Source organism: Muntiacus reevesi, chromosome 10, assembly GCF_963930625.1.
Source record: "Muntiacus reevesi chromosome 10, mMunRee1.1, whole genome shotgun sequence".
Classification (NCBI taxonomy): Eukaryota; Metazoa; Chordata; class Mammalia; order Artiodactyla; family Cervidae; genus Muntiacus; species Muntiacus reevesi.
Window position 1 is genome coordinate 68,275,947 of NC_089258.1, and position 26,945 is coordinate 68,302,891.

Here is a 26,945-nt window from a genome sequence, read left to right on the forward strand (position 1 = left end):
CCCCATGGACTGTGACCCGCCAGGCTCCTCTGTCCATGGGATTTCTCAGGCAAGAATATGGGAGTTCTTTGACATTTTCTGCTCCATGGGATCTTCCCAACCCAGGGGTCGAAAACTGTGTCTTCTGAGTCTCCTTCTCATTGGCAGGTGGATTCTTCACCACTGAGCCACTTGGGAAGCCTGATAGTGGTTTAAAGACTGGGGATATGATTGTCTTTATTCTAACACACATCCATTTGTTAGTAGGTTTCCACATTCCTTGATGCATCATTTAGTACCCTGATTTTTCCAACCTGCTTTTTATTTTATTTATTTTCCATTTATTTTTATTCATTGGAGGCTAATTACTTTACAATATTGTAGTGGTTTTTGCCATACTTTGACATGAATCAGCCATGGATTTACATGTGTTCCCCATCCCGATCCCCCCTCCCACCTCCCTCTCCATCCCATCCCTCTGGGTCTTCCCAGTGCACCAGCCCTGAGCACTTGTCTCATGCATCCAACATGGGCTGGTGATCTGTTTCACCCTTGATAGTATACTTGTTTCAATGCTATTCTCTCAGAACATCCCACCCTCGCCTTCTCCCACAGAGTCCAAAAGTCTGTTCTGTACATGTGTGTCTCTTTTTCTATTTTGCATATAGGGTTACCGTTACCATCTTTTAAAATTCCATATATATGCGTTAGTATACTGTATTGGTCTTTATCTTTCTGGCTTACTTTACTCTGTTTAATGGGCTCCAGTTTCATCCATCTCATTAGAACTGATTCAAATGAATTCTTTTTAATGGCTGAATAATATTCCATGATGTATATGTACCACAGCTTCCTTATCCATTCATCTGCTGATGGACATCTAGGTTGCTTCCATGTCCTGGCTATTATAAACAGTGCTGCGATGAACATTGGGGTGCACGTGTCTCTTTCAGATCTGGTTTCCTCGGTGTGTATGCCCAGAAGTGGGATTGCTGGGTCGTATGGCAGTTCTATTTCCAGTTTTTTAAGGAATCTCCACACTGTTCTCCATGGTGGCTGTACTAGTTTGCATTCCCACCAACAGTGTGAGAGGGTTCCCTTTTCTCCACACCCTCTCCAGAATTTATTGCTTGTAGACTTTTGGATGGCAGCCATTCTGACTGGTGTGAGATGGTACCTCATTGTGGTTTTGATTTGCATTTCTCTGATAATGAGTGATGTTGAGCATCTTTTCATGTTTGTTAGCCATCTGTATGTCTTCTTTGGAGAAATGTCTGTTTAGATCTTTGGCCCTTTTTTGATTGGGTCATTTATTTTTCTGGAATTGAGCTGCAGGAGTTGCTTGTATATTTTTGAGATTGATCCTTTGTCTGTTTCTTCATTTGCTATTATTTTCTCCCATTCTGAAGGCTGTCTTTTCACCTTGCTTATACTTTCCTTTGTTGTGCAAAACCTTTTAAGTTCCAACCTTCTAAAGGGAAAGAATGGGTTGATAATTTCCACTTTTGAGATGTTGCCCCATAGAAGTAAAGACTCTTATTAGAGAATAACAGTTGTTTAACTCTGCCACCTTATTACACAATGGTTGATACAAAAGCCCAGAAGTTAAATGAACTGCCTCAGGTCTGCTTTGTAGCAGAAGCAGGATGAATGACAGCTTTCCTAACTGCTGTTCTAGGGCTGTTTCTGTTTTATTATGCTGTTCACATGCAGTTTTAAATTTGTATTTTTAAGTTGAATGATGTAGAGGTACTGGAAGAAAGGTTTATGGTTGGTTAGAATGTGTGTGTAAAATTGTGTGCTCCGTAAAAATCAGTGCCAAAATCCCCATGTCCTCTACAGTAGCTTTCTCATCCTTAGCAGTTTCCTTCGTCTGTGGGTTAACCTGGAAAATTAAGTTAACTGGAACATATACATAATAAATGGAAGATGCCTTGCACAGAGGAAAAAATTGTTAGACATTTGTTGCTAAAAAGTATTCTGACTTTTCAAAAATGTTACTTGGGTAAGTTTGGATTTCTAGCTGAAAAAGGAATATGGTTCCTTTAAGACAAAATGCTCTGTGTTGAAGAGCAGAAATATTTTCTTTGTGGGGATTGCCATGGAAACAAGGCAGTGTAAATTTATTCACACCACACACAGTATTCACAGTGATTATTGCTCATGAGGGGAAGAGACAGTTACCCCTACTGATTAGAAGAGCATCTTCTTACTTCATACTAGTAAATGTGCTCATTCACTTAACATTGTTGTCTCCTTATGAAAGGGAAGACTAGAGGAATGATTTTTAGATTGCTAATAAGTACTGGTCAGGCACCTTAATACATTTGTTGTTATTAGTTTGCAAGCAATAGAATCTCCTACTATAAAGGTAAGCCCCCAGCAGGTGTAGAATGCCATTACAAGTGTTCCAGGAAAACTGACTAGATACTGAGTCAGGGCTTTTACTTTTATGTTAAGGAAAGCAGGTTAAGTTAAAGGCTCAGCTGTTAGCTCATAAAAAGAAAGTTAATATTATGGAGCCAGGCTCTGTCCTGTCCTGGTTACTGACTTAATCTTCACAACATCCCCAAGAGATTGGAGTTGTTATTATACTTATGTAGCAGCCAAGGAAATAAAAACACAGGTAAGTTAAGTAACCAACTTGCCCCATATCAAAAAGCTAGTGAGTGCCTATGCATTGGGAAATGCTTGTGATTTTTATATGAAATTTCCCGCCATTTTTTTTTTTTAAAGCAGAAAAGGAACACTATTTTAAGTGTATTTTTTTTGTGAGTTAGGTATTCAGAGCAGGTAGGATGGGTATAAAAATTCCATGGGTTTTTAAAGCTGAAACTTAAGCATTAAAGCCAAAGAATCAGTAGATGGTGTTGTGTTTTACTTCTCCTGTTTAATGAAATAAACACTTTAAGTTTTGTTCCCAATTTCAGAATTCTCAGCGTCTTGAAGATAGATACCGCAGCCACAGCGTCTTTGGTACTGGCAAGGGCCACACTGAGAGTTGGTGGAAGGCTCTTTCCCGTCAGCTCATCATTGAGGGATTCTTGGCAGAAGTTCCTGGGCATAGCAAATACATAAAGATTTGCACCCTTACAGAAAAGGTAAACCATGCAGAAGCCTGCCTGTTTGATTTCATATTCTCACTGTGCATTAAAAAGAGTCTTCTTTTGTTCAATAGGGTAGACACTGGTTTGCTAAAGCCAAAACAGAATCTCCTCAGAGACTTTACCTTCAAGCCAATGAAGAATTGTGTCAAAGGAAAGTTTTTCTACCAAGGTTCATTTTTCATTTTTTCTTTTAAACTTTCAGGTTTTTATGATTCATTTTATGCCAGTTTGCAGGCACCACATGGGGTGAAATGAATAAAGAGAATCATTTTTGCATGCCTCTTTTTGTGTTTGGAGGTGGCCGTCAGTAGGGAGAAATAAATCATAGAATGCTCAGAAGGTGTTCTTAGTGTATAGGAAGTAGTTGACTATAATATTTAGAAAGCTGCTCTCCTATTGATTAAAGAAGTATATAGCAAAGGGAACTGTAATTGATATCTTGTAATTAACTGTAATGGTAACGAATCAGGAAAGAAAAAGAATGTAGATTTATACGTATATATGTGTAGAACAGAATCACTTCACTGTACACTTGAAACTAACACAATCTTGTAAATCAACTATAATTAAAAATAAATAAAAGAAACATCATTGAGATCAATGTGGAAGAATCCATATGCCATATTTCCTTCTTCTATATAGAAGATGGGAAAGGAATACATGTGTTGTTGCCTACTTTAGAGTACTTCTATATTATTGATCATTTTTCAGTTTTTTTTCTTTTTTTAAAAAAATGAGATATAATTGAAATATAACACTGTGTAAGTTTGAAGTGTACAAGTATTGGTTTGATACATTTACATATTACACTATGATTATTGGATGGCATCACCAACTCGATGGACATGAGTTTGAGTAAACTCTGGGAGTTGGTGATGGACAGGGAGGCCTGGTGTGCTGCGGTTCATGGGGTCACAAAGAGTTGGACACGACTGAGCGACTGAACTGAACTGAACTGATGGCAATAGTACATAACTCATTACTTGCACATAACTTTTCTGTGTAGAGAACAATTAAGATTTAGTCTCTTAGCGACTCTGAAGTTTATAATACAGTATTACTGACTAATCACGATGTTGTGCATTAGATTATCAGTTTTACTTTAAAACTTAAAAAACTTTAAAAAGCTTAAGGTCTCTCGGGGTGGTGGGGAATTAATTTAAAAACATCATCAGTTCTAAAAGAGTAATATAATCTCATCTGCCTCTCTAAGAGTAGAGGTGTGATGATTCATATATTAAATAATTACATTTTAACATTTGAGATGATTTTATTACTTTTCAGTTCTAGACCTGTATCTTCAGGCACTGAGGAACATGTCTCTGATCAAGTACCAGTTAAATTAACTTCAGAGAAGGTTTGTTTTTGTTAAAGAGATGCTTCTTATTTATTTCATTCTTCATTGATGCAATTTCTATTTTAATTTTTATTTCCATTGCATTTCCACTCAAAGAGGAAGATGCCATATATAGCAAGACATAAAATTTGGAGAGAGAAATGATATGAACAGAATAAAATATGCAATGTATGATTTCTTGGATTAATAGAACAGTTAGAAGTATTTGAGCAAGTAACTTTCTTTTTCTTTTACTCATTTTGTTTGGAGTCTTTTTTTCCTTAGCAATTATGATACTTTTGGTTGAATGTCCTCATTAAAGTTACACACACACACACACACATTTTCCTGCTTTGTTTTGGATCTTAGGTAACTATTACAGATTAAATACTTATCCACAGGCAGACTTCCACTAATTAGAATACTAGGGTGATGGGGTGATGGACAAATGAATTAAATTTTCTGGTGAACTTTTTTTGCTTTATTAAAGTATCCAGAATGTAATTAAATCATTTTTATGACTTTGGCTCTTGCTGTGCCTCTAAAAATTCTTTTGATCACATATTTTCTGTAGATTTGGAAGGAATGGGATATTATATTGTATTTCCAACTGTCTTTAGAACCCTAGAAGTTGATAATTCATGAGCTTATTTTCAGCTGATTTCTTCGATGAGGTGTTTAGTCAGAGGAAAAATTATCATCGTAATATTTTGTATTTTATTTTCTCCATATTTAAAAGATTTTTGAAACTTCTCTCTCTTTTTCTTTAATGGATCTTTGTATGTTTAAAAGCAGTTTAACTTGGATCAGATGTATTCTTACAAAGTACGTGATAAAATTTCTTCTGGGAGTAAGAGTCCTAAAAACAGGTACAGAATTCACATTTTATTCTCTATAATCACTGTGTTAGCACTTCTTCTCTTTCTTTCCTAGAGAGAAAGCTCTATCAGATGTTGGGTTATCTCATTGGCAGAAAGAAGTTAAAACATAAGCCTCCAGTATTATAATTATTAAGGCAGACTTATAAAATTATACTTTTAATATTAAGAGCTAACACTTCTGGGTATTATTGTTTGCCAGGCTTGTGCGAAATGCTAATCTTTATATAAGTACTATCTCATTTAATGCGTACAACAACCTATGAGTTAGCCACTATTATTTATCCCCATTTTACAGTTGAAGAGACTTAAGGGATAAGTTAACTAACTTGTTAAGAGCATAAATCAGTAGCAGAGGTGACTTTCAAATCTGTATTTGTTAACCTTTAGCATCTATATACTATTTCATTATAATTTGTATGAAATATATATATTCCCACTTCATTTTCAAGAAAGAGATCTTGTGGCAACATACAGTGGTGGATGTTAAGGTGATGTACCTATTGTGCTTTCAAGCTTAATATTTGTCTTTCTGACTTAAAAGTGTGGAGAATGTACAGAATTATAGAAGGTCTGAAAATGGAGAATTTAAAAACTTGTTAGTACATATGCACAGGTTAAGTGGGCTATATTTACATACATATCAAGTGGAAGAAAATGATTTGTTCTCTAAATGGTGTGCTCACTTCGATAATATTGCTTTGGAGCTTATAGAAACATTTACTATGTTATAAAGTGATTGGCCTCCAACTAATAAAATAATATTTAAAAAAAAAAAAAAAAAAGAAACATTTACTATGATATCAGTCTTCCACACCAAATGATTTCTTTTTGATTGGATATGTCATATGTGATTACTGTGTTTCATGTAAACAAAAGGTTTAAGGACTGTGCAAAACAATAAACCCATTCAATATGCTGAAGTCAACATTCCCTGTGACTTCTTCTTGGTGCCACGGGCTAACTTAGGCCCTGGGATTGAGTGGAGAGTTGCTGGCCCTCCCAGAGTTTGTATTCTAGTGGGATATACAGATGAGGGAACAGAAAATTATAATCCAGGGTTGTGGCACTTTGGAAACATACTTTGGAAGTGACTCTTGAGCTTAGTAGAAGTTAGGTGAAGTGAGGAAATGCTTTCTAAGCAGAGGAATGGCCCACACATTAAACCCTGAAAGCAGGAGAGGTTATGAAGTGATTGAGGAGCTCAGCAGTTTGCTAGCAGTTCCCTGGGAGAGGGAAGCAAGGGAGTGGTAGAATTTAGGACTGGAGAATTGAACAGGGTCTCGAGGATCTGGTGGGCGTCCCAGGTGACCCAGTGGTGAAAGAATCTGCCTTCTATCAGGAAATGTGGGTTCAATCCCTGGGTCTGGAAGATCCCCTGGAGAAGGAAATGGCAACCTACTCCAATATTTTTGCCTGGAAAATCGCTGGTAGGCTACAGTCAACGGGGTCGCAAAGATTTGGACACAACTGAGCGACTAAACAACAACAACAGCAAGAATATCCAGTTCCTTTCAAGTACTCCATTTGATCATAAAGGCAGTTGGAGCCAAGGAACGGTTTTCAGCAGGGCAGTGACATAATCAAATTTATGACTGAGAACAGGTGTTGACAAACATTTTCCATGAAGGGTCAGGTAGGAAGTATTTTAGGCTTTCAGGGCCAGGTGGGCTTCCGTGGTAACTCAGCTGGTAAAGAATCTGTCTGCAATGCAGGAGACACTGGTTTCATTCCTGGGTCAGGAAGATCCCCTGGAGAAGGGAGAGGCGACCTGCTCCAACATTCTTGAGCTTCCCTGCTGACTCAGCTGGTTAAGAATCTGCCTGCAGTGTGGGAGACCTGGGTTCGATCCCTGTGTTGGGAAGATCCCATGGAGTAAGGGAATGGCTACCAACTCCAGTATTCTGGCCTGGATAGTGCATGGGGTCGCAAAGAGTCAGACACGGCTGAGCGACTTTAACTTTTCACTTGATCGCCGTCTCAACTACACAACTTTGCCGTTACGTCCTCAAAGCAGCCATGAATGATATGAAAATGAATGAGCAGGGCTCTTTTCCAATAAAACTTTATTTAGGGACACTGAAATTTGAATTTCATTTAATTTTCACATGTCACAGAATGTTCTTTTGATTTTCTTTTTAACCTTTAAAAAAAAGTACAGAAGCCCTTCTTAGCTACAGACTTTGCCAGAACAGACAGATTTGGCCTGAGCACCCTAGCTTGCCGACCTGTGGTTGATGACTCTGACTCTGGAGGGTATGGATTGCAGGAGGAGCAGAGTTGTAGAGACACACGCAGAAAGGCTGGCTGATGGTGAGCCGTTTGCAGGAGGTGATGTTAGATTAGTCAAGGGAAGTGGCAGTAGGCGTGGAGTGAAGAGATTTGTGAGATATTTAGGAGATGGAATTGTTAGGACTCAGCCACTGAAAAGATATGGGTTGATAAAAGTGGAGGACTTGACTGTGACGCTTGGATTTCTGTCTTTGAGAGTAGGGTAAGTGCTGCCATTTCCTTCACTGAGCCTTGTAAGAGGAAGCCAGGTTTGAAGGGTTGTATGTTTAGGGGATGAAGTTAACTTAGGAGTTTTAGTGATAGACAAACCCAACTTTGAGATACCTGTGGAGTGGTCCAGTAGTTAGTTTTAATGTACACGCTTAGTGATGCTTATATATCAATAACTATTATTTTAAATTTCATTTGAATTTTCATCAAAATAATACATGTGAATTTTTTAAAAGTTGATTGGCACTTAAAGACGTATAACAAAGCATAAGTTCACACCCTTCTCAAACCCATGTTCTGTTTTATAGAAGCAATTGGCCTTCATATTTCTTTTTTTTTAAAAATCCCTTTTCAACATATATTTTATTTTTATTGTTCATTTCTCTTTGAAAGGCTGAAAAAGTGGGGAAAAGGCTAAGAGAGAGGGCTATTGTTTTCAATAACTCATCTTTCTTTTTTTATAAAATGGATGTATTGTTGGTTTACAATATAGTTTGGAGAATTCCATGAACTGTATAGTCCATGGGGTCGCAAGGAGTCGGATACGGCTGAGCGACTTTCACTTTCACTTTCTTCAGGTGTATGGCATAGTGATTCTGTATTTTTACTGATTATACTCCATTAAAAGTTATTACAAGATAATAGCTACAATTCCTTGTGCTATCCTTGTTGTTTATTTATTTTTAAACATAGTAGTTTGTAACTTTTAATCCTATTCCCCTAAATTAGCCCCTCCCCTCCTCCCTCTTCCCTTTGGTATAAAATATAGCCTGTGACTTTTCCATATACATTCATTTTCTTATTTTTTAGATTCCACATATAAGTGATATTGTGGCTTCCCAGGTGGTGCTAGTGGTAAAGAACCCACCTTTACCAATCCTTTGCCAATCCTGGGGATGTAAGAGACATGGGTTCGATTCCTGGGTTGGGAAGATTCCCTGGAGGAGAAAATGGCAACCCACTCCAGAGAATACCATGGACAGAGGAGCCTGGCAGGCTTAGCACATAATCCAGTATTTGTCTTTCTCTTTCTGACTTACTTCACTACAGACAGTATTCTCTAGGTCCATCCATGTTGTTGCAGATAGCAGAATTTCATTCTTTTTATGGCTGAGTAATAGTCTGTTGTATATCTATACACCACATCTTTTTTATCCATTTATCTGTTGATGAGCACTTGGGTTGCTTCCATATCTTGGCTGTTATAAATAGTGAACACAGGCATGTATGTATCTTCGAATCAGTGTTTGGCTTTTTTCTGGCTGTGTACCTAGTTGTGGAATTGCTGGATCATACGGCAACTCTAATTTTAGTTTTTTGAGTGACCTCCATACTGTTTTCTGTAGTGGCTGCAGCAGTTTACATTCTCACCAGCATCGTACAAGGATTTCCTTTTCTCTGCATTCTCTTCAACATTTGTTATTCATAGACTTTTGATGATGGTCGTTCTGACAGGTATGAGGTTGCCTGCATATTTCTGACATGCTTAGATTACTGTTTTTGATTTAACTGATTTTAGAAGTTTTCTGCTTATATCCTGTAGTGGTAAGCTAAGGCTTGTTTCCATCCACTTCCCTCTCTTCCGTACCTTCACTCTCTCTGCTTCCCTGGAACAAAATTGTGTTTCAGATTTTGGTCATATAAATAATTTGTTTTTATTGTATATGCTCAAATAGTGTATGCTAAGGCAAAGTGTTACCATGACTTCTGCTCCCTTGATTATCTTCTTTGTTTTCTTGATTTTTAATGTTCCTATTACTAATTTTTAATTTCTCCAATTTTCAATCTGTTTTCATTTGTTTATTTTCTTGGAGAGTTTCTTGCCTCTGTATTCCCTCCCATCTAGTAAGAAGCTTCTCTGGTGGATCATTTGGTAAAGAATCTGCCTGCACTGCGGGAGACCTGGGTTTGATCCCTGGGTTGGGAAGCTCCCCTGGAGAAGGGAAAGGCTACCCACTCCAGTATTCTTGCCTTTGGAGAATCCCATGGACAAAGGGGCCAAGCAGACTACAGCCCATGGGCTCACAAAGAGTCAGACACGACTGAGTGACTAACACATCTAGTGAGATTTTAGTTTTAGTTATCAAAATTTTAATTTTTAAGAACTATTTCTCATCCTCTGTCTTCTTTGTTGAATCATGTATAGCAATCTTTTCTTGATTCATGGGTATAGAAACTTCACTCACCTCTTTGATGATATTCATTATGTATTTTGAATTTTTCTTCTGTGCACTTTCTTTTCTAATTTTGTGTATGTTTGGCTGTGCTGGGTCTTCGTGGCTGCAGAGGCTCTTCTCCCGCTGCGGTGAGCGGGGGCTCCTCTCCAGCTGCGGTGTGTGAGCCTCTCATTGCGCTGGCTTCTCGCTGCAGGGCGCGGGCTCTACACTAGAGCACCGGCCCAGCAGTTGTGGCACATGGGATTAGCTGCTCCATGGCGTGTGAGGTCTTCTCGGACCAGGGGTTAGGCCATGTCGCCTGCCTCAGCAGGTGGATTCTTTACCACTGAGCCGCCAGGGAAGCCCTTCTGTATACTTGTAATAGCATTCAAAGGCAAAATGTTTTCTATCAAACATCTTCCACATGTATTTCTGCTTCAGGGGTATATTAGCCAGATTTTGCCAGTATATATGATAACAAAATTTTTCTGAGAACCAATTTAAGGTAACAATTTGCAAACAGTCCATTAGTGTATAAAGATTTCCATAAATACTAAGATAAAAAGTAAATATATTACTTCAAACAAATTTATAATTGTCTTGAGTAATCTGATATGATTAATTCTTTGAACTGGAGTTGTCTTTCCTCATGTTGATCTGTTTTAGTGATAGGATCTGATAATAATAAAATTGAAGTCTTTACGCTGTAGATGTTGAGCCCTTGCAACTGGGGAAATTTATAAGCATTTCTTAAATACCAAGCATGTTCTTCTCTTTCACCCCTAAAAGCAGAAATTTATTTAACTTTGACATCTTTTACGTATTCTATTCTATGCAATTTCATTTTTATAACTTTTCCTCTTTATAACTGACATGTTTTACATATGCTGTTCCATACAATTTCATTTTTATAACTTTTCCTCTTTATAAGTAATTTATCGGTGAGAAATGCCTCTTGTAGAAGTTGGTGTTCCATCTAATGTGCTGCCTAACACCTTTCATATATTTGCTAATTGGGTGTTTTGAAGTCTTCTTTTAAGGAGTCAAAGGCAAAATTACACCTTCTGGCTTATTTTTGTTAGTTTGATTTTGAAGAAAATTGTGAATAATTTAATTAAATCCATGCTAATTTTCCTCAGCAGCCAAAAATTATTATAAATTTATAAATTATTAACAGTGCTATCACAAGAAGGATTATAGATTGTATTCCTCTTGGCTTAAAAGCATCTTATTTTACTTCAGTGTGGATACAGGAGTATTTTCTTTCAATGAATTTGATTGAGGAGGAGGAGGAGGCAAATGCTATTCTTAATTACACCAGTTTTGTGATGAACTCAGATTACAGTTTTAACTTTACCTTTATAATGTATGTATTTGATCCAAAATGTTTAAAATCTAGGCTGTCATTTAAGTAACAGTCACCTTACTGGTATTACGACATACAAGTGTTAATGTTGATTTGGAAAGATATTCTCATTTGGAAGGCAAAATAAAAAGTGAACTTGAAGAAAGAAAAGCTTTTGTTATTAATTTTCTTTTAATTGTTTTAGTATCATAGTGTCATCACCAGGAAAATATTACAAGTCCTCAGAACCTGTTATTTCAGCTCAAGAGCAGGAGACTCAGGTATGACTTTTGTAGAAAGGTAGTAATTTTTTGAGAAGATACTTATGAATCTAAGTATGCTTAAAATTCTCTTGCCAGTATTTTAAAATTGTTCTTTAACAAAGAGGCTAAGATACAGTTCAGTTTATTTTTTCATCCTAGGATGAAATGTAATATCTGAAGCTCTGAAATAAAGGACTGGATTTTTCTAAGCACATTTAAACAGATGTTGTTTATTTGCTTTTTGTTCAGACTGCATTATATGGCAAATTGGTAGCAGCTAGGCAGAAACATGCCAATACAATGGATGTTCCTCCGGCTATTCTGGCAACAAATAAAATATTGGTGGATATGGCCAAAATGAGGTAAACTATTTACATATTTTAACTTACTTTCTTTTAACATAATAGATTTGTGAAATATATCATTAAGTGGTATGACTATTTCTCCAGCAGTCACATCTGAGAAGTGGTTCCCAAATCTCCCGTGTTGATGCCAGTGATCTCTTCACTGAGCTTTAGTCCTACATTTCTACATGAAACCAGCTGTTTTCAGCAATCAGACCAGGATATGTTGTAAAATCTTAACACATTACCCACCAACCCCCCATATGTGCATTTCATGCAAATACCAGAACTCTACTTTCTGAATTCCTTAATTTTGTTAGTCGTACTATCATGCTCCTAATCACGCCTCTTTAATACCTGGTGTTACTTTTACTCTTCTAGCATATAGCCCCATCTTTTATTATATAGTTTTTAGACTTTTTTGTTTAATTGTTCCTTGTGTAATCCGTTTATGCTTTTCTTTGTTTTTTTAGTGACAGCGTGGTAGTTCAAACCATTACCTTTGAACTATTGTAAAAGCCTCTAGTTTCTCTTTTAACAGTCTCTCTCTCTCTGTGTCTCATCTGATATATGAATAACAAATTAATCATTCTTTACCATGCTTTACTTTTAACTAGTTTCTCAGTCTTTAACTTAAAAGAAAGTGAAAGTGAAGTCGATCAGTTATGTCTGTCTCTCTGCAATCCCACGGACTGTAGCCCACCAGGCTCCTCCGTCCATGGAATTTTCTAGGCAAGAATACTGGAGTGGGTTTCCTTCTCCAAGGGTTCTTCCTTACCCAGGGATCAAAGCCGGGCCTCCTGCATAGCAGGCAGACTCTTTACTGTCTGAGCCACCAGGGAATTTAATATAATTTTGACAAATCACTTATAGCTTAAAAGATTATCTGCCCAATTTACAGATTTAGGATTGGTGACCATCAAAGAGGATTTGTTCCCTCTCTACAAAAAGAAGCAAATATCATGGTTCTTCTGAATGCATATAAATACAGGACACAGAAGAGTCTCTTAAAATATTTACTATATTAAATGAGCCTTTGGGTTATTTTGAGGTTTCAAGACTGCATCTTAACTTATTTAGCTCACAATTCAAGGCCTTCCATTTATAGACTTAAACCTGCTTTTCCATCTGAGTCACAGAGTTTTGATGCTTTATCTTATCTAGAGTGTTCAACATTTGTTTAAGTCTCCTTTTCAGCTTCCATATACTTATTTACAATGTTGCCTCCGCTTTGTAGTTCCCTTGATTCCCCAAAACTCCTTTTAGGAAATCCTTTAAGATCTGACATTATTATTTGCTTGATGAAGCCCTGTATGTTCTTATCATCAAAGTGATTCTTCTCTCTGGAATTCATAAAGGACTTTTAAATGTAAATTTAAAAGATGATTATGTCGCACTTACTATATCATGCTTTATCTATGGTTTTGTTTTTATTGGTATTCATGTATTGTGTCCTCTAGATTTTAAACTCTGATAAATATGTTACATTCCTCATCTTTTTGTGTTTTGCAAAGCACCTAGCACAATGCTTAATGATCAGGTGGTCAGTAAATATTTAGAAGAAATTATTTCCAAAAAATAGTTGCTTGGTAATTGTACTTATCTTTTATTCTTCCTTTTCAAAAATTGTTTCTGTTGCTAAAAAATTTCATCCAAGAGATGTTACTTTAGAGAAGAATTTTCTAATAATATTACATTCTGCATGTATTTTATAATAATTATTTCATTAAAAATACATATTCAAAGACCACATTGTAATATTAAGTGAAGATATTTAAAGGAAAAATAGTAATCATTAGATTGGCAAATTTTTAGAAAGAAGACATCAGACATTTTCCTCATATTGGACACAATAAGAAATATTGAAAGCCTGAAGTAGTTAGCAAGTTTATTGTTACAGATAAAAACTTTGGAAATAATGAATGAAATTTTCTTCTGAGTTTCTTAGCCTCTTAGTTGTCCTCTAAGACTCAAAACCTGATTCCTTGTTTTATACATTGTTTTTGGTTTCTGGAACAAACATTAATACATGTTTCTTGAGTATCAGTATGATGCTAAATATCTATCAGCTTTGTTGCTGGAGTAGTAATGTGTCAATGGTTTCTTGAGTTTTTAATTTTTTAAAATAATAGGCCTACTACAGTTGAAAATGTGAAAAGGATCGATGGTGTTTCTGAAGGCAAAGCTATGATGTTGGCCCCTCTGTTGGAAGTCATCAGACATTTCTGTCAAATAAATAGTGTTCAGGTAAAATACTATGGTTTACTGGAGCTCTGAGGGAATAAACTTTTTTTTGATGATTTCAAAACATGCTTCAAAAGCAGCATTTTCTCCCTCCATTTTAATTTCTATGCTGAACCCTTAGAAAATGAATTTGGATAGTTTCTATATTAAATCAGTTATAAAAACATATTAGTTACCAATTTTTAAAATTAAGTATAGTTGACTTACAGTATTAGTTTCATATGTACAATATAGTGATTCAATATTTTTATATATGATACTCCAAAGTTATTGTAAAATACTGGTTATTTCCCCTGTGCTGTATATTACATCCTTGTAACTTATTTTATACCCAGTACTTTGTACCTCTTAACCCCCTTCCCCCATCCCTGTCCCCACTGATATCCACTAGTTACATAATTAAGATACTAAAGTAGTTGTCAAGGCTGCTTATGTCTGTTTATTTTGTTGAGAGATTTTGTTTTAAAACTTGATTAAGTACTGTATTTTGGATTAATAAATTATCTTACTTTCAAACGTAGGTAGAAATTAAAGCTTCGTTTATTATTTTTGATCATTTGTGCTACATTTAAAATTGTATAGACAGACCTCTTTTCAAGCACAGAACTACAGGAAGAACAGAAGAAAAGTTTGGTGCTGGAAAATAAAGCCAACTCACTTTCACCATCTGTGGCCATCACGTATTCTTTTTTCCAAGATAAGAAAATGTCTTTGGTAAGTGTTACTTTCAAGTTAGAGGGAATTTTTAAATTTATCTAAATGTATTTCATCAGCTTTTCAGTATTAAATTGGGATAAATTTCTTATTATCCTACAGTGTTTCACATTGGTTCATTTTATAATTAATTTTAGAACAAGGTCATTTTCTTTTTCTAAGCCTACTTCTAGTAAAATCAGCAAGTATAGTTTGAACATGATTATCTTACAGAGGTTGTATCAGAGGTACTGATTAACACATTTATAGCTTAGGGATGTTGAAGCAGCCATATTTTGAAGCTATTTTTTTTAATGGGATTAATAGTTAAAAAACTATTATAGTGTGTACTGATAATAGATAATCTCTGAGATAACACTGTTAAGTAGAAGAAGGAAGGTGCCTAGTGGTGTGAAAAATTTACATAAATGTGTATATATATGTATTTGCATGCTTATATATTTGTAAATGGGTTTCCCTGGTGGCTCAGATGGTAAGGAATCTGCCTGCAGTGCAGGAGACTGGGGTTCAGTCCCTGGATCAGGAAAATCCCCTGGAGAAGGAAATGGCAGCTCACTCCAGTATTCTTGCCTGGGAAATCCTATAGACAGAGGAGCCTGGTAGGCTACAGTCCATGGGGTTGCAAAGAGTCAGACAGGACTGAGTAATTCTTTCATTTTCACGCATATTCATATATCCTTGTGTATGTATACAAAAGTGCATAGAATATCTCTGGAAGGATGTCCAAGAAGCTAGAAATAAGTTTTAAAAAAGCAACACACTTGCTTTTCACTCTCTCCTCTAGTGTCATGTTCGTTTTTTTCTTTTTTCCTTAACCATGTCTGCTTGATGCTCTTTGAAAGAAATCTGACTGCTGTGAAAAATGGCCATACTTCCTGTTTCTTCATTATTGTGGCAGAAGTCCTTAAGGTTGTGGAGATTTTTAAAATACACAAAATGAAGAGGGTTTCTTAGTGGCAGAAGGGCAGAAAGTGGCTTCCCCCTGAGTTTCACTGATTTGCATTCCTGTCCTCTCTGATATTAAATTGATTTAGATCAGGCTGTATGGGCCAGGGCCTGTTTTTCCTATTCTCTGTGTCTGATGCTCTAGGCCCCATTACACACTTTCTATTCTGTTTAAGATTCAATACAAATAAGAATAAACAGTCTCTAGCTTGTCTTAGTCATTAATAGATGTTCTACTTAGATAGCCAAACTCCTTAGTTAAAAGTTCGAAAGCCATTACACAAAGAACCAAATAATTCCACTGTACTCTTTTTGAAACAAATTAGGTGATAAATAGGAATTTTAAGTTCAGTCTCTTATTTAAACAGTAACATATACATGTTAAACATGCTTGTATGTATATAATTGGACCAAATATGTATGGTAAAACTGTATGGAATTACTAAGAAAATACGGAATAGCCTCTAAATTTTTTGAATAAATTATATTCTCATATTCAGCCAGGATATGAAGTTTCATATATTACATATTCATGGTTAAAAATATGAGGAGTGGCATATCTTCATTTGGGTCTTTTGGTATTATTTGGTTGTATATTATTGTGAAATATTGTAGTGTAATTATCTGTGCCTCCTGGGAGCATGAGGGGGGTCTTGCTAGTTAAGCATAAAATTAAACATGCCTAAGGACTAATTAATCAGGAGCTATAATACAATTAGTTTTAGGTAACATGATGCCCAGTATCAAATAACCCTGATATTAGGTAGACATGGAAGTAACTAAAAACCTTCCTTTGAGTGATGAAGAATATTGCTTTAAATGCCCTGTTTTGTGAAAATATCAGCATTCATACAAATATGGTCCAAATTTAGACTTTCAAGGTGTGTTAAAAAAGAGTATCATGAAATAATTTAGAGCTGAGTGATTGAACTTCCTGAATGTTGAGAAGAATGTTTTATCTAACAGACAGTTTAACTGGATTTGGAGCTGCATTTGTTTAAAAACTACGTAAATGTGTAACAGTGTCCTTAATGTAGCATAGTTCATGTTAAGTCCAGTACTAGGCAAATGATGACAGCCACCTGTAAATTGTGTTTGTTTTTATTTTATGAATAGAGCCCGTTTAAAGCACTTTTTAAAGTCTTTTTGAGAACCTTTTATAGAATACATTAGGAACCTTATGTTATCACTAAGCATTTTAGCATTTGTCTTCCTGGAAGTTCATGTAACCGAAAGACCATGTGTTATTTGAAGTGTACAGTTTATTCGTTACAGTTTACTGTATTTTTAAAAGGTCGTGGCAGCTATTAGACTTACGTAGAATGACTGTTCTCTGTTACTAATGGGTTTTTAAGGTGAATAATTGCAGAAGGGTGGGGACTGATCTCTTAGCTAAAGCTGGGTGGTTTTGCTTCATTCAATTTAGTAAGTATACAAAGCAGCAGCGCCTGTGGAGTTAATAGCATGTGAGTCATTTTGAAGAATTAGTTACAATGAGAAATTTAAATGAAGGTTCAGCCCACTGCTTTATTTCTTAGTGAAACTTTACTTCCTGAAGGTTTTGGACCTTGTGCTTCTATACACACAGTGGAAGCTTAAAAAACTCACTGGTGGTTTTGCTGCCGTTGCTCTAGAAAGCTATAGCTGAGAAGAGGACTCTGCCTCTCGCAGCAGTCGGCATGCACTTGTCCCAGGCGGTGAAAGCTGGCTACCCAGTCGATACGGAGCGAGCAGGCCTGACTCCAGAGATTCAAGAGATTATTGCTGATGTTATCCGAAACCCTCCCATCAACTCAGGTGATAACCGTGACCTTGTCTGCAGCCTTAATGACTTGAGTCATTGAACCCAGATGAAGTAAACAAGCAATCCACTGATATTTTACACTCTGATCACATTAACCCTTTATGCTACTATGCAAACGTTGCTTTTCTAATGCTTTGTCTTGTTTTAGAAAAATAATCTTTCTTCCCATCATCACTCAAAGGAAAGCCTGAATCGGAGAAATTCTTGTTTTGTTTGTTTGTTTCAGCTTCTGATTACACCTTCCACACCCATCTCCAAAACAGAGCTCTTTCACCCTTCTCTGATTTCCAGTTCATCACTTGGAAAAAAACACACGTTCCTTCCCCATAGTTTACCGGCTCTTAGTTTCTTCCTACATCTTTCTGATTCCCTGTCACTGGTTTCACTGAACTAGCCTTTCTCGTCCAGGCAGTTGTGTCAGGCCCTGTGAAATTGAAGGGATGGGTCTCTTGGGCCCCTCGTGGAAGGGTTTTCTTCTGCCATTCTGCTGTGGAACCTCAACTGTGGTCGAGCCCCTTTGTTTGCCTTACAGAAAATGTTAAAATCTGCCTATTTTAGAATTATGATCCCTTTCTTACAGAAGTAAAGACGAGGTACATTAGAAGGGTTTTCGTACTCTAAATGTACAAATGTAAACTAGATGTATCATAATAATCTGGTAAATCTGATGTAATTTTTTGGACTGTTAGGACAGAGCAGAGGACATAGCAAAAGCCTCATTTCTAGAGCTGCAGTGCAAATAGTTAGTTAAGCTTTCTACTACATCAGATTCTTTCCCACTCAGGAATAAGTATACAGTTCTCCCCCCAAGGTTAGAAATAAGGTGAAAAAGATCACAGTTAATACTATACTTAGTTGATGAGAACAAAGGTATTTAAGTTACCTTCAAAGGCAGCCTTCATTCTAGGCCTGAACAAGGCTTGACTGAAGAACACCTCCATCTCTTCTGCTGATCAACCTAAGAGGCCCGGAGAGGGGCGAACACAGGTTTGGGCAGCGGTCCTCTAAGTTCCAGGGAACCTGAGTTTCCCTCTTTACTATATACCATGTTAAAGTTGTTCTGCCAACTTTTATTTAAAGGAAAGACATATGCAATTTCTAATCCTGGTCGATGAGACCTTCAAGTATTTTAAGGGCCTGCTGATAAATTATGTCTAGATCTTATTGGAGGGAGGAGACACCTTAACAACCAATTCTGCTTCTGTGTCACAGCTTTCTGGTTATGTTTTGATGTCCCATGTAGGGCAGTCTCTATAGGGAAAATATGTGCTAGGCTTGCTAATCTATATAATAGTTGTGAGTTCATAACTGGAAATTAATGAATTGGCATTGTGTGAACTTGGTTCACCTGGTTCTGTTAAGGTTAATACTGGTTTGTAAATCTGAAAACCTGAGGGCCAGATCCTGTCCTGTGATAAAATATCCAAGGTCACTTAGCTGTGAGTATCTTATGAGGAAGCTAGCTATCTCTGCTGGTCACTCTGCAGTCTCTCTAACTTCAGCTGCCGTTTTACTAGAAGTTAAGGCAGAGAAAGAATAACAGTATTACTTGTGGGGTCAGAATCGTGATTGTATAATATCTTTCTTCAGTGCAGAAGGAAATAGTATTTCAGAGAAAGTCAAATGCCCTCTTGCTCAGATGCCTGCTTGATATTAACACCCAAGAATTACTTTTTTCCTTATATATGTATTGTCTCTTAAGATTTAGAGAAAGATGTGTCTCTGATAAGCCGTTTGATAATATACAGTATCATCTGAAAGAGCTTGTGCAGTTCCCCCCCACCTTTTCCTATTTTCTTTACTACTATGTATTGAGTATAGCAAATTTTCATTCAGAGTTAAATAATAAATTGAAATTAATATTTCAATTGAATTAATAAATTCAATAAATTGAATTAATAAAGATGTTAGCATAAATTGAAATTCCAAAGAACAATGAAATTTAAATTATACTTATTAAACACTTCATATTTCTGTCCAAACATTGTATATACACAGATACTGTGAAAATATATATTATTGTAGTTTACTTCCAAAGCCAAAACTGAGGAAGTTAATATTCATGAGCTCTATCTAAACTTTATTTCTTTCGATTGTACATTTATAGTCTGTACTATATCATTTATTGATGTGAAATTTTATTTTTAAATTCTTATTTTTCCATAATAAAATACTGTTTGTTATCTCACTGGAGGAAACATTGTTGAGTTATAAATTATAATAAAAAATGAAGATATCCATGTCACACTAATGATTCGGATAGATTATTTCGTCTTTTACTTAGCTGTAGCCATAGCACATAATTTGGTGTTTTAATGAACCAGTTTGTTGGCATTTAAATTCTGCACAATCTTGAATTGGCAATTTTCTGTATTTTATTATGATATAATCTTAAACATAGAGTATTTGAGAACTGAGAAATTATGTCTTATTATTTTCATGCTTATTTGCTTAATATATTTTGTCCTATATTTTAAGGAATTTTGCACTTTTTTATTCTTTCAGTTTTTTTTCATGTTTACATAATTTTAAGCTGCTTCTTTTATGGAGTTGAGATTCTAACTATGCCTACTAATAAATGAAGCAGTGTATTTAATGGTGTACCTGGATAATATTTTGAAGAATTTTGTTCTTTCATTCTTAATGTGCATGTCCCTGGAAAATTAAGGGTGGCTTCCAAGGGACATGCCACAAAAATAAGGGTAATTTGATCTCTTTAACCACTGAAGGAGTGCAGGCAGTGCTTATTGTTTTACTTGCTTTTTCAGTAGATATTTTCAGCCCTTATTTGTGTGGAAAGTTAGGGCAAATAAGATCTTAAAATAAAATCTATCTTTCTTGGAAAACATATTCAATTAATAGACATTTTAAATAGTTGATGTGTTTTGTTATGCTTCAATATCCATTGAAAGAATCGTTTTTATTAGCATCTTATTTACAAGTATGATTAGCTTCTATTTTAAGAATAAATTATTTTCAAAAAATTAGCTTATAATTGATATTTGGAATTTGAAGTATAATTCCTTTAGAAACAATTCTATGGATGGGGGTTTTGATTCTCAGGGCAGCCCTCAAAAGACAGTTTGAAACATAAGTTCTGCAGAGTGGATGGGCTGACCTGACTCTAGGTCTTGGAAGCAGAGGTGCAGGAGTGAAGGGGCCGTGTGTTTATTCCATTTCCGATCTGTGAGGGGGTAGGCATTTGCAAGAGGAACATCTTCTCTGACCACCTTCCTCCTTCCTCTCTACAAAATATTTCATTATTTCCAGCTCATAGAATTTTCTGTGATGCTCTATGTAATTTACTTTTAAATCTTTTAAAAAATTATTTTACAGATACCAATAAAATTAAACTAATTAGAATATATGTTCCTGAAAACATTGACACGTACCTTATCCACATGGCAATCAAGATCCTGGAAAAAGATGGTGACCACAGAATGCCATACCACTCTTCATGTGATCCCAACAAAAAGCGATGTTTCCCCGACTCTGAAGAGAGCTCTTCAAATTCTAAGAGAAGCAAGGAAGAAGTAGACACCGATACCGAGGTGTTAATTATATGTAGAATTTTCATATACTGTCAGTGTTCAATTTGCATATCCTAATAGCAGAATGTTGTATTTTTTGATGTGTTATAAATTCTGATAGAAGGTTACTTAAAAAAAAAAATCTCTGTGCTATATTTCCTTTGGTTTCATAAATCTGATCTGAGAAAAGAGATTTTTTTTTTTAATGACAAGAAAAGAAGAATATAATCCCATCTATTCTAGCTTATTGTGTGGGAATGTCAGCTTAAATTTTACATCTACCTTATATGGACTGTGTAACCTGGAAATTCGCTTTCTTTCAGGGGCTTCCCTAAAATTCGGGGGTCCAGTGGTTAAGACTCTGTTCTTCCAACGCAGGGTGCACAGAGTCAGGCCTTTTTCAGAGAACTACGATCCAGCATGCCTTGTAGCATGGTCAAAAGCAAAGCCAAAACCCAAATTCTATTATAAATACCTTTTAGATGTTGGGATTTGTCTGTCATTCTGTTACTCTTCATGCTCTGTTCCTGTTATACTGAACCTCTCAGGTACAAGGGTCGTTGTTTCTCATGGCCCCGGGCGTATCCCAGTGCACTTTGGCATGATCAGAGAACAACCATGAGTTTAGTAGCATTTTATTTTACATGGTATATTTTATTAAAATCACATGCTTTGAAAATTATTGTTCTATGATTTATCTGAGATAAATAGTAATTAGAGAATAACTTTCTTTGACACTGTGACTCTACCAAATGATTGCAAAGACTTGAAAATTTGACATTTAATATCTTCTGGGCCTAAAGTTCAGTGATAAAAGTTTATGAAAATCATAATTAACTCAAAAATTACTTTAGTTCCTGGATGATAAATTCAGCATAGTGATAGGTGGTTGCTACTATTTATATTAGAGAATCAGGAATTTTATTTCAGTTGTAATCTTTATAAGATTTCCAACAGTTAAACTCTTTTTCTCAATAGCTTAAAAATAAGAGGGACTGGTCTTAAAAACTTCAGTTAGATGTGTATATATTCATGTCCTAGATAACCTAATGAAATTTGCTTACCTGGAATTCTTTACATTATTTTGGCAATTGATTAGCTATAAGAAGGGCATTAAAGAAGATAGATGTTGGGCAATGGTAGTGAAATTTGGCTGCTATTCTCAGCCTTTTATTCCTGAAATCTATATACCAAGTGCCTAAGACCTTATTTTTTTCCCAGCTGTATCTGTCAATACAGGAAAAGGTGTAACTTGTTATCTTTCCTGAATATTGAAGCACATTTATAGTGAAATATTGTTTCAGTCACACATTAACAGTTTTGCTTTCCTCCTGTTGAAATAATATCCTATTCTGACAACCAAGTGGAGATTTTTTTTTTATTGGGACGTAATCGCTTGGCAGTGTTGCGTTAGTTTCCGCTGAACAACATGAATCAACCACGTGTGTATGTGCGGAATGGGGTTATTGTGGAGAGGGTGGGTAAGTGGGTGGAAACCACACTAAGCTTACTGGATTTAGTCTTTTCTTTTTCGCCATTTAGGGGAACAAGAATATTGAGGCTGGGAAGTAGATTATGAGATGAGTGAGCCAGCCAGCCAGTTTTTCTTCCATCCGCCTTCCAGTATAGAAAGCTACTCTGAGCGCTGTAGAGTCTGTTGGAGGCCAAGTTTCAAGATCCTTCATGTGTTAACATTCGTCTTCTCTGCCACTCTGGGTTGTATTCCGTAGTCTCTTTCATTTTACAATTATGAGGCTTCTAATAAAAGATAATGTCAGAACAAATTCTCTTTATTAGCTGATGCATCATTAGGTTTACATCTGTTGTGACTGCTGTTTACTGGAGGAAGATTATGTCTTGATAATGGTAGTTCTGATTAATATACTAAGGTATACAGTGGATTCTTTAAATACATAGTTTTTTAAAAATTGGTGGCAAGTTTTCTTAAATTGAAGCTTTAAAATTTTTGTTTATTTCAGGAAATTAAAAAAATTTTTGCCTTTTAGTATTTTTGTCCCATTGCTTGGTATTTCTTCTTAAAGGAGAAGAAATTTCTGCTCTCTATATGTTGGATCTGCTTGTACAGATCATATAGTAGGCAACCACTGCCTTTGGGTTTAATCTTTTCCCCTAAAAGTTAGAGACTTTTAACGTAGAATTCTGAGGCTTCATTTGGTGCAAGGGACCCCCTAGAATTAAACAAAATATCGTGCATGTGTACATTTGTTTTTTTTTCCTAAGTGGATCCCTAGTTGCAGCAGATCCTCAAAAGAGTCTATGAATCAAAGATCATTTTCTTCCCCATTTACTGAGCAAATATTTTTTGAGTACCTATGATGTCTCAGCAACTCTGCAAGGTTCTGATGATGCCTGAACTACTCCAAATCTGTCCACCAGTGTAGATGGACATGTGTGCTTTTTTTTAAATCACTAATATAACTGTGTGTGTGTGTGTGTGTGTGTGTGTGTACACATGCTCAAGCTGATGCCTTCCTCAGAACATTAAATTCACCATTTTGGCATACCCAAAGTTAATATGGATCTGAAATAATATCCAGTTCTTTCCTTCCCAGATGAGAGTCCACACTTGAGTGTCTAAAAACACGTAACAGGGTGGCAGGTAATTGCCTAAACAAATGATATAGTGATTTTGTCTCTCATGTGTTTACTTTTGAAGCAGAAATAAACTCTGTAGTTATCATTATTTTGTTTTATTTGAAAAGGGAATGATGATGGGTGTATACTTAGTAACTTAATGCAGGAGATGTTCGATCCCTGGGTTGGGAAGATCCCCTGGAAGAGGGCATGGCATCCCACTTCAGTATTCTTGCCTGAGAAATCCCATGAACAGAGGATGTTGGCGGGCTAACAGTCCGTGAGAGCGCAAAGAGTCGGACATGACTGAAATGACTTAGCACACAGCAGTACAAATATATGTATACACATATATAATATATATACTTGTTTTTGTTTGTTTCTTTCCTATAGACTTCATCTGAAACCTCCAAGAGAAAATTACCTGAGTGGTTTGCCAGAGGAAATGAGACCTTACCTGATACCAGCAAGAAATCAGCGGCCAAGACCAAAAAGAAGGGTCTTTTTAGTTAAACTGGCAGCTGTCAGAGGAATTATGTGTCCTGCTGTATTGTAGAGGGAAGCTGTATTTCATTTCGGAAAAGAGTAGGGAGTGTTTGTTTAAAAATTATTCTAATTTTGAAGTAAAACTCACCTATTTATTGAATAGCTGGCATTTTAAAACAGCCTTGGACAAACCACATAAAATTGAGTCTTCTGAGAGTCTGAGTGAGTACCTCCTAGGACAGAATCTTAAGTTACCTTCCTGTGAGATTGCTTTAAGAAATCATGGCATTGCCTGTTTTCTAATCTCTTCAGTTATTTTCATGGTATGTATGTTTGGAGTATGTAATGTGCAATGATTTAATATAGGTAACAGATTAGGAGTTGTACAGTGATTATGTGTGTGATATGAAATATTCCTGTATTACCGAAATTCTGTCTTATACATGAAGAATGCGTATTTTACAAATTGTTTTTTTTTATTTTTAGAAGACACTCTTGTACACATTTTAAAATGGTACTAGTGGGCCAGACCAGTGAAAATGAAACGTTTAGGGTTCTGTGTAAATAGACAAAAGAATAGAACAAAGGAGACCAAATGCACTAGACAGCTATGTATTTTGTATTTTACATATGATTTCTGTTATTTTTCAAATAATAAAAAAAAGTCTTTCCTACTGAAAATTATAAAGATATATATTTTCTTAACTTTCATTTATTTAATTATCACTATGAACAAAGCTAGTGGAAGTGATGGAATTCCAGTTGAGCTATTTCAAATCAAGGTGGAGAAACCAGAGATCAAATTGCCAACATTCATTGGATCATAGAAAAAGCAGGAGAATTCCAGAAAAACATCTACTGCTTTATTGATTATGCCAAAGCCTTTGACTGTGTAGATCACAACAAAGTGTGATTACTGTGATCAATTTTCAACAAAGTGGAAAATTCTTCAAGAGAGGGCCTCCTGAGAAATCTGTATACAGGTCAAGAAGCAACAGTTAGAACTGGACATGGAACACCAGACTGTTTCCAAATTGGGAAAGTAGTATGTCAAGGCTGTATGTTGTCACCCTGCTTATTTAATTTAAATCCAGAGTACATCATGTGAAATGGCAGGCTGGATCAAGCACAAGTATTGGGAGAAATATCAATAGACTCAGATACGCAGATGATACCACCCTGATGGCAGAAAGCGAAGAGGAACTACAGAGCCTCTTGGCGAAAGTGAAAGACAAGAGTGAAAAAACTGGCTTAAAACTCAACATTCAAAAAACGAAGATCATGGCATCTGGTCCCATCACTTAATGGCAAATAGATGGGGAAACAATGGAAACAGTTTGAGACACTACTTTCCTGGGCTCCAGAATCGCTGCAGATGGTGACTGCAGCCATGAAATTAAAAGACGCTTGCTCCTTGGAAGAAAAGCTATGACCAACCTAGACAGCATATTAAAAAGCAGAGATATTACTTTCCTATTAGAGGTCCATCTAGTCAAAGCTATGGTTTTTTCAGTAGTCATGTATGGATGTGAGAGTTGGACTATAAAGAAAGTTGAATGCCAAAGAATTGATGCTTTTGAACTGTGGTGTTAGAGAAGACTCTTGAGAGCCCCTTAGATTGCAGGGAGATCCAACCAGTCGATCCTAAAGGAAATCAGTCCTGAATATTCGTTGGAAGGACTGATGCTGAAGCTGAAACTCCAATACTTTCGCCACCTATTGCAAAGAACTGGCTCACTGGAAAAGACCCTGATGCTGGGAAAGATTGAAGGCGGGAGGAGAAGGGGATGACAGGATGAAATGGTTGGATGGCATCACCGACTCAGTGGACATGAGTTTGAATAAGCCCTGGGAGTTGGTGATGGACAGGGAAGCCTGGCGTGCTACAGTCCATGGGGTTGCAAAGGGTCGAACATGACTGAGTGACTGAACTGAACTGAATTACTTTGAGTACCTTTAACTTTTGATGATGTTGGAATTTGATTCTAATATCTCTTTATTTAGCACATGTGACTGAAATATCCAAAACCCTGCCACTGATTTGGGTAAATCACAGTTGATATAACTTTAAGCAGTTCAACATGTAACATTTATTTGACATCTTTGTAAATAAAAATAGCTGTTGTTAACAAAGAAGAAATACATGTGTATTGTAGAAAAATGAAAAAATCCAGAAAAGTGAAAAAAAGAAAATAAAAATCACAGAAGTCCCCATGGTAGGTAATTTGTTAACCCTTTTCATTTATCTGGTCAAGCCATTTTATATTCACTTCTTTGCTTCATTACATGAATAATACATGAATGAATATTCTTTGTGAAACATTCAAGCTACACTTAAAACATAAAAGTCCACCATATTCCCTTTTCCCTGCATCCCAGTACCTGCCCCTTTCCAGGTAACCACTATCAAATATGTGATGTACAGTTCTCCATAATCATTTCTTCTGCATTATGTGCTTCTGCATGTCTAGCTACACATACATTCTTGTTTTTTTACTTTTATTTTTATATTGAAGTACAGTTGATTTAAAATTTATGTTTCAGGTGTATAAAATAGTGATGCAATAGTTTTATAGATTATATTCCATTTACATTTATTGTAAAATGTTGACTATATTCGCTGTGCTGCACAATATGTTCTTGTAGCTCATTTATTTTATATATCATAGTTTGTACCTCTTAATTCCCTAGTCCTATCTCACCCATCCCCATCACCC

The 26,945-nt window shown here is 36.0% G+C and overlaps 1 protein-coding gene across 9 annotated transcripts in view; it reads left to right on the plus strand.

The window, feature by feature from the left end:
- WRN (WRN RecQ like helicase) overlaps positions 1-26,368 on the plus strand; it is a 112,107-nt gene extending 85,739 nt beyond the window's left edge. For 7 of the 9 annotated variants that reach the window (XM_065946573.1, XM_065946578.1, XM_065946576.1 and 4 more), the window contains 11 exons: positions 2,910-3,080; positions 3,158-3,255; positions 4,371-4,443; positions 5,215-5,291; positions 11,509-11,584; positions 11,816-11,928; positions 14,043-14,157; positions 14,737-14,868; positions 17,448-17,610; positions 20,954-21,168; positions 24,136-26,368. In XM_065946573.1, coding sequence (XP_065802645.1) covers positions 2,910-3,080; positions 3,158-3,255; positions 4,371-4,443; positions 5,215-5,291; positions 11,509-11,584; positions 11,816-11,928; positions 14,043-14,157; positions 14,737-14,868; positions 17,448-17,610; positions 20,954-21,168; positions 24,136-24,255 — 1,353 coding nt within the window. In that variant the 3' untranslated portion in view covers positions 24,256-26,368. Of the gene's footprint in view, positions 1-2,909; positions 3,081-3,157; positions 3,256-4,370; positions 4,444-5,214; positions 5,292-11,508; positions 11,585-11,815; positions 11,929-14,042; positions 14,158-14,736; positions 14,869-17,447; positions 17,611-20,953; positions 21,169-24,135 lie in introns of those variants that run through there. The other 2 variants (XM_065946574.1, XM_065946580.1) reach the window with 2 other exon arrangements.
- The last annotated feature ends 577 nt before the right edge of the window (positions 26,369-26,945 follow it).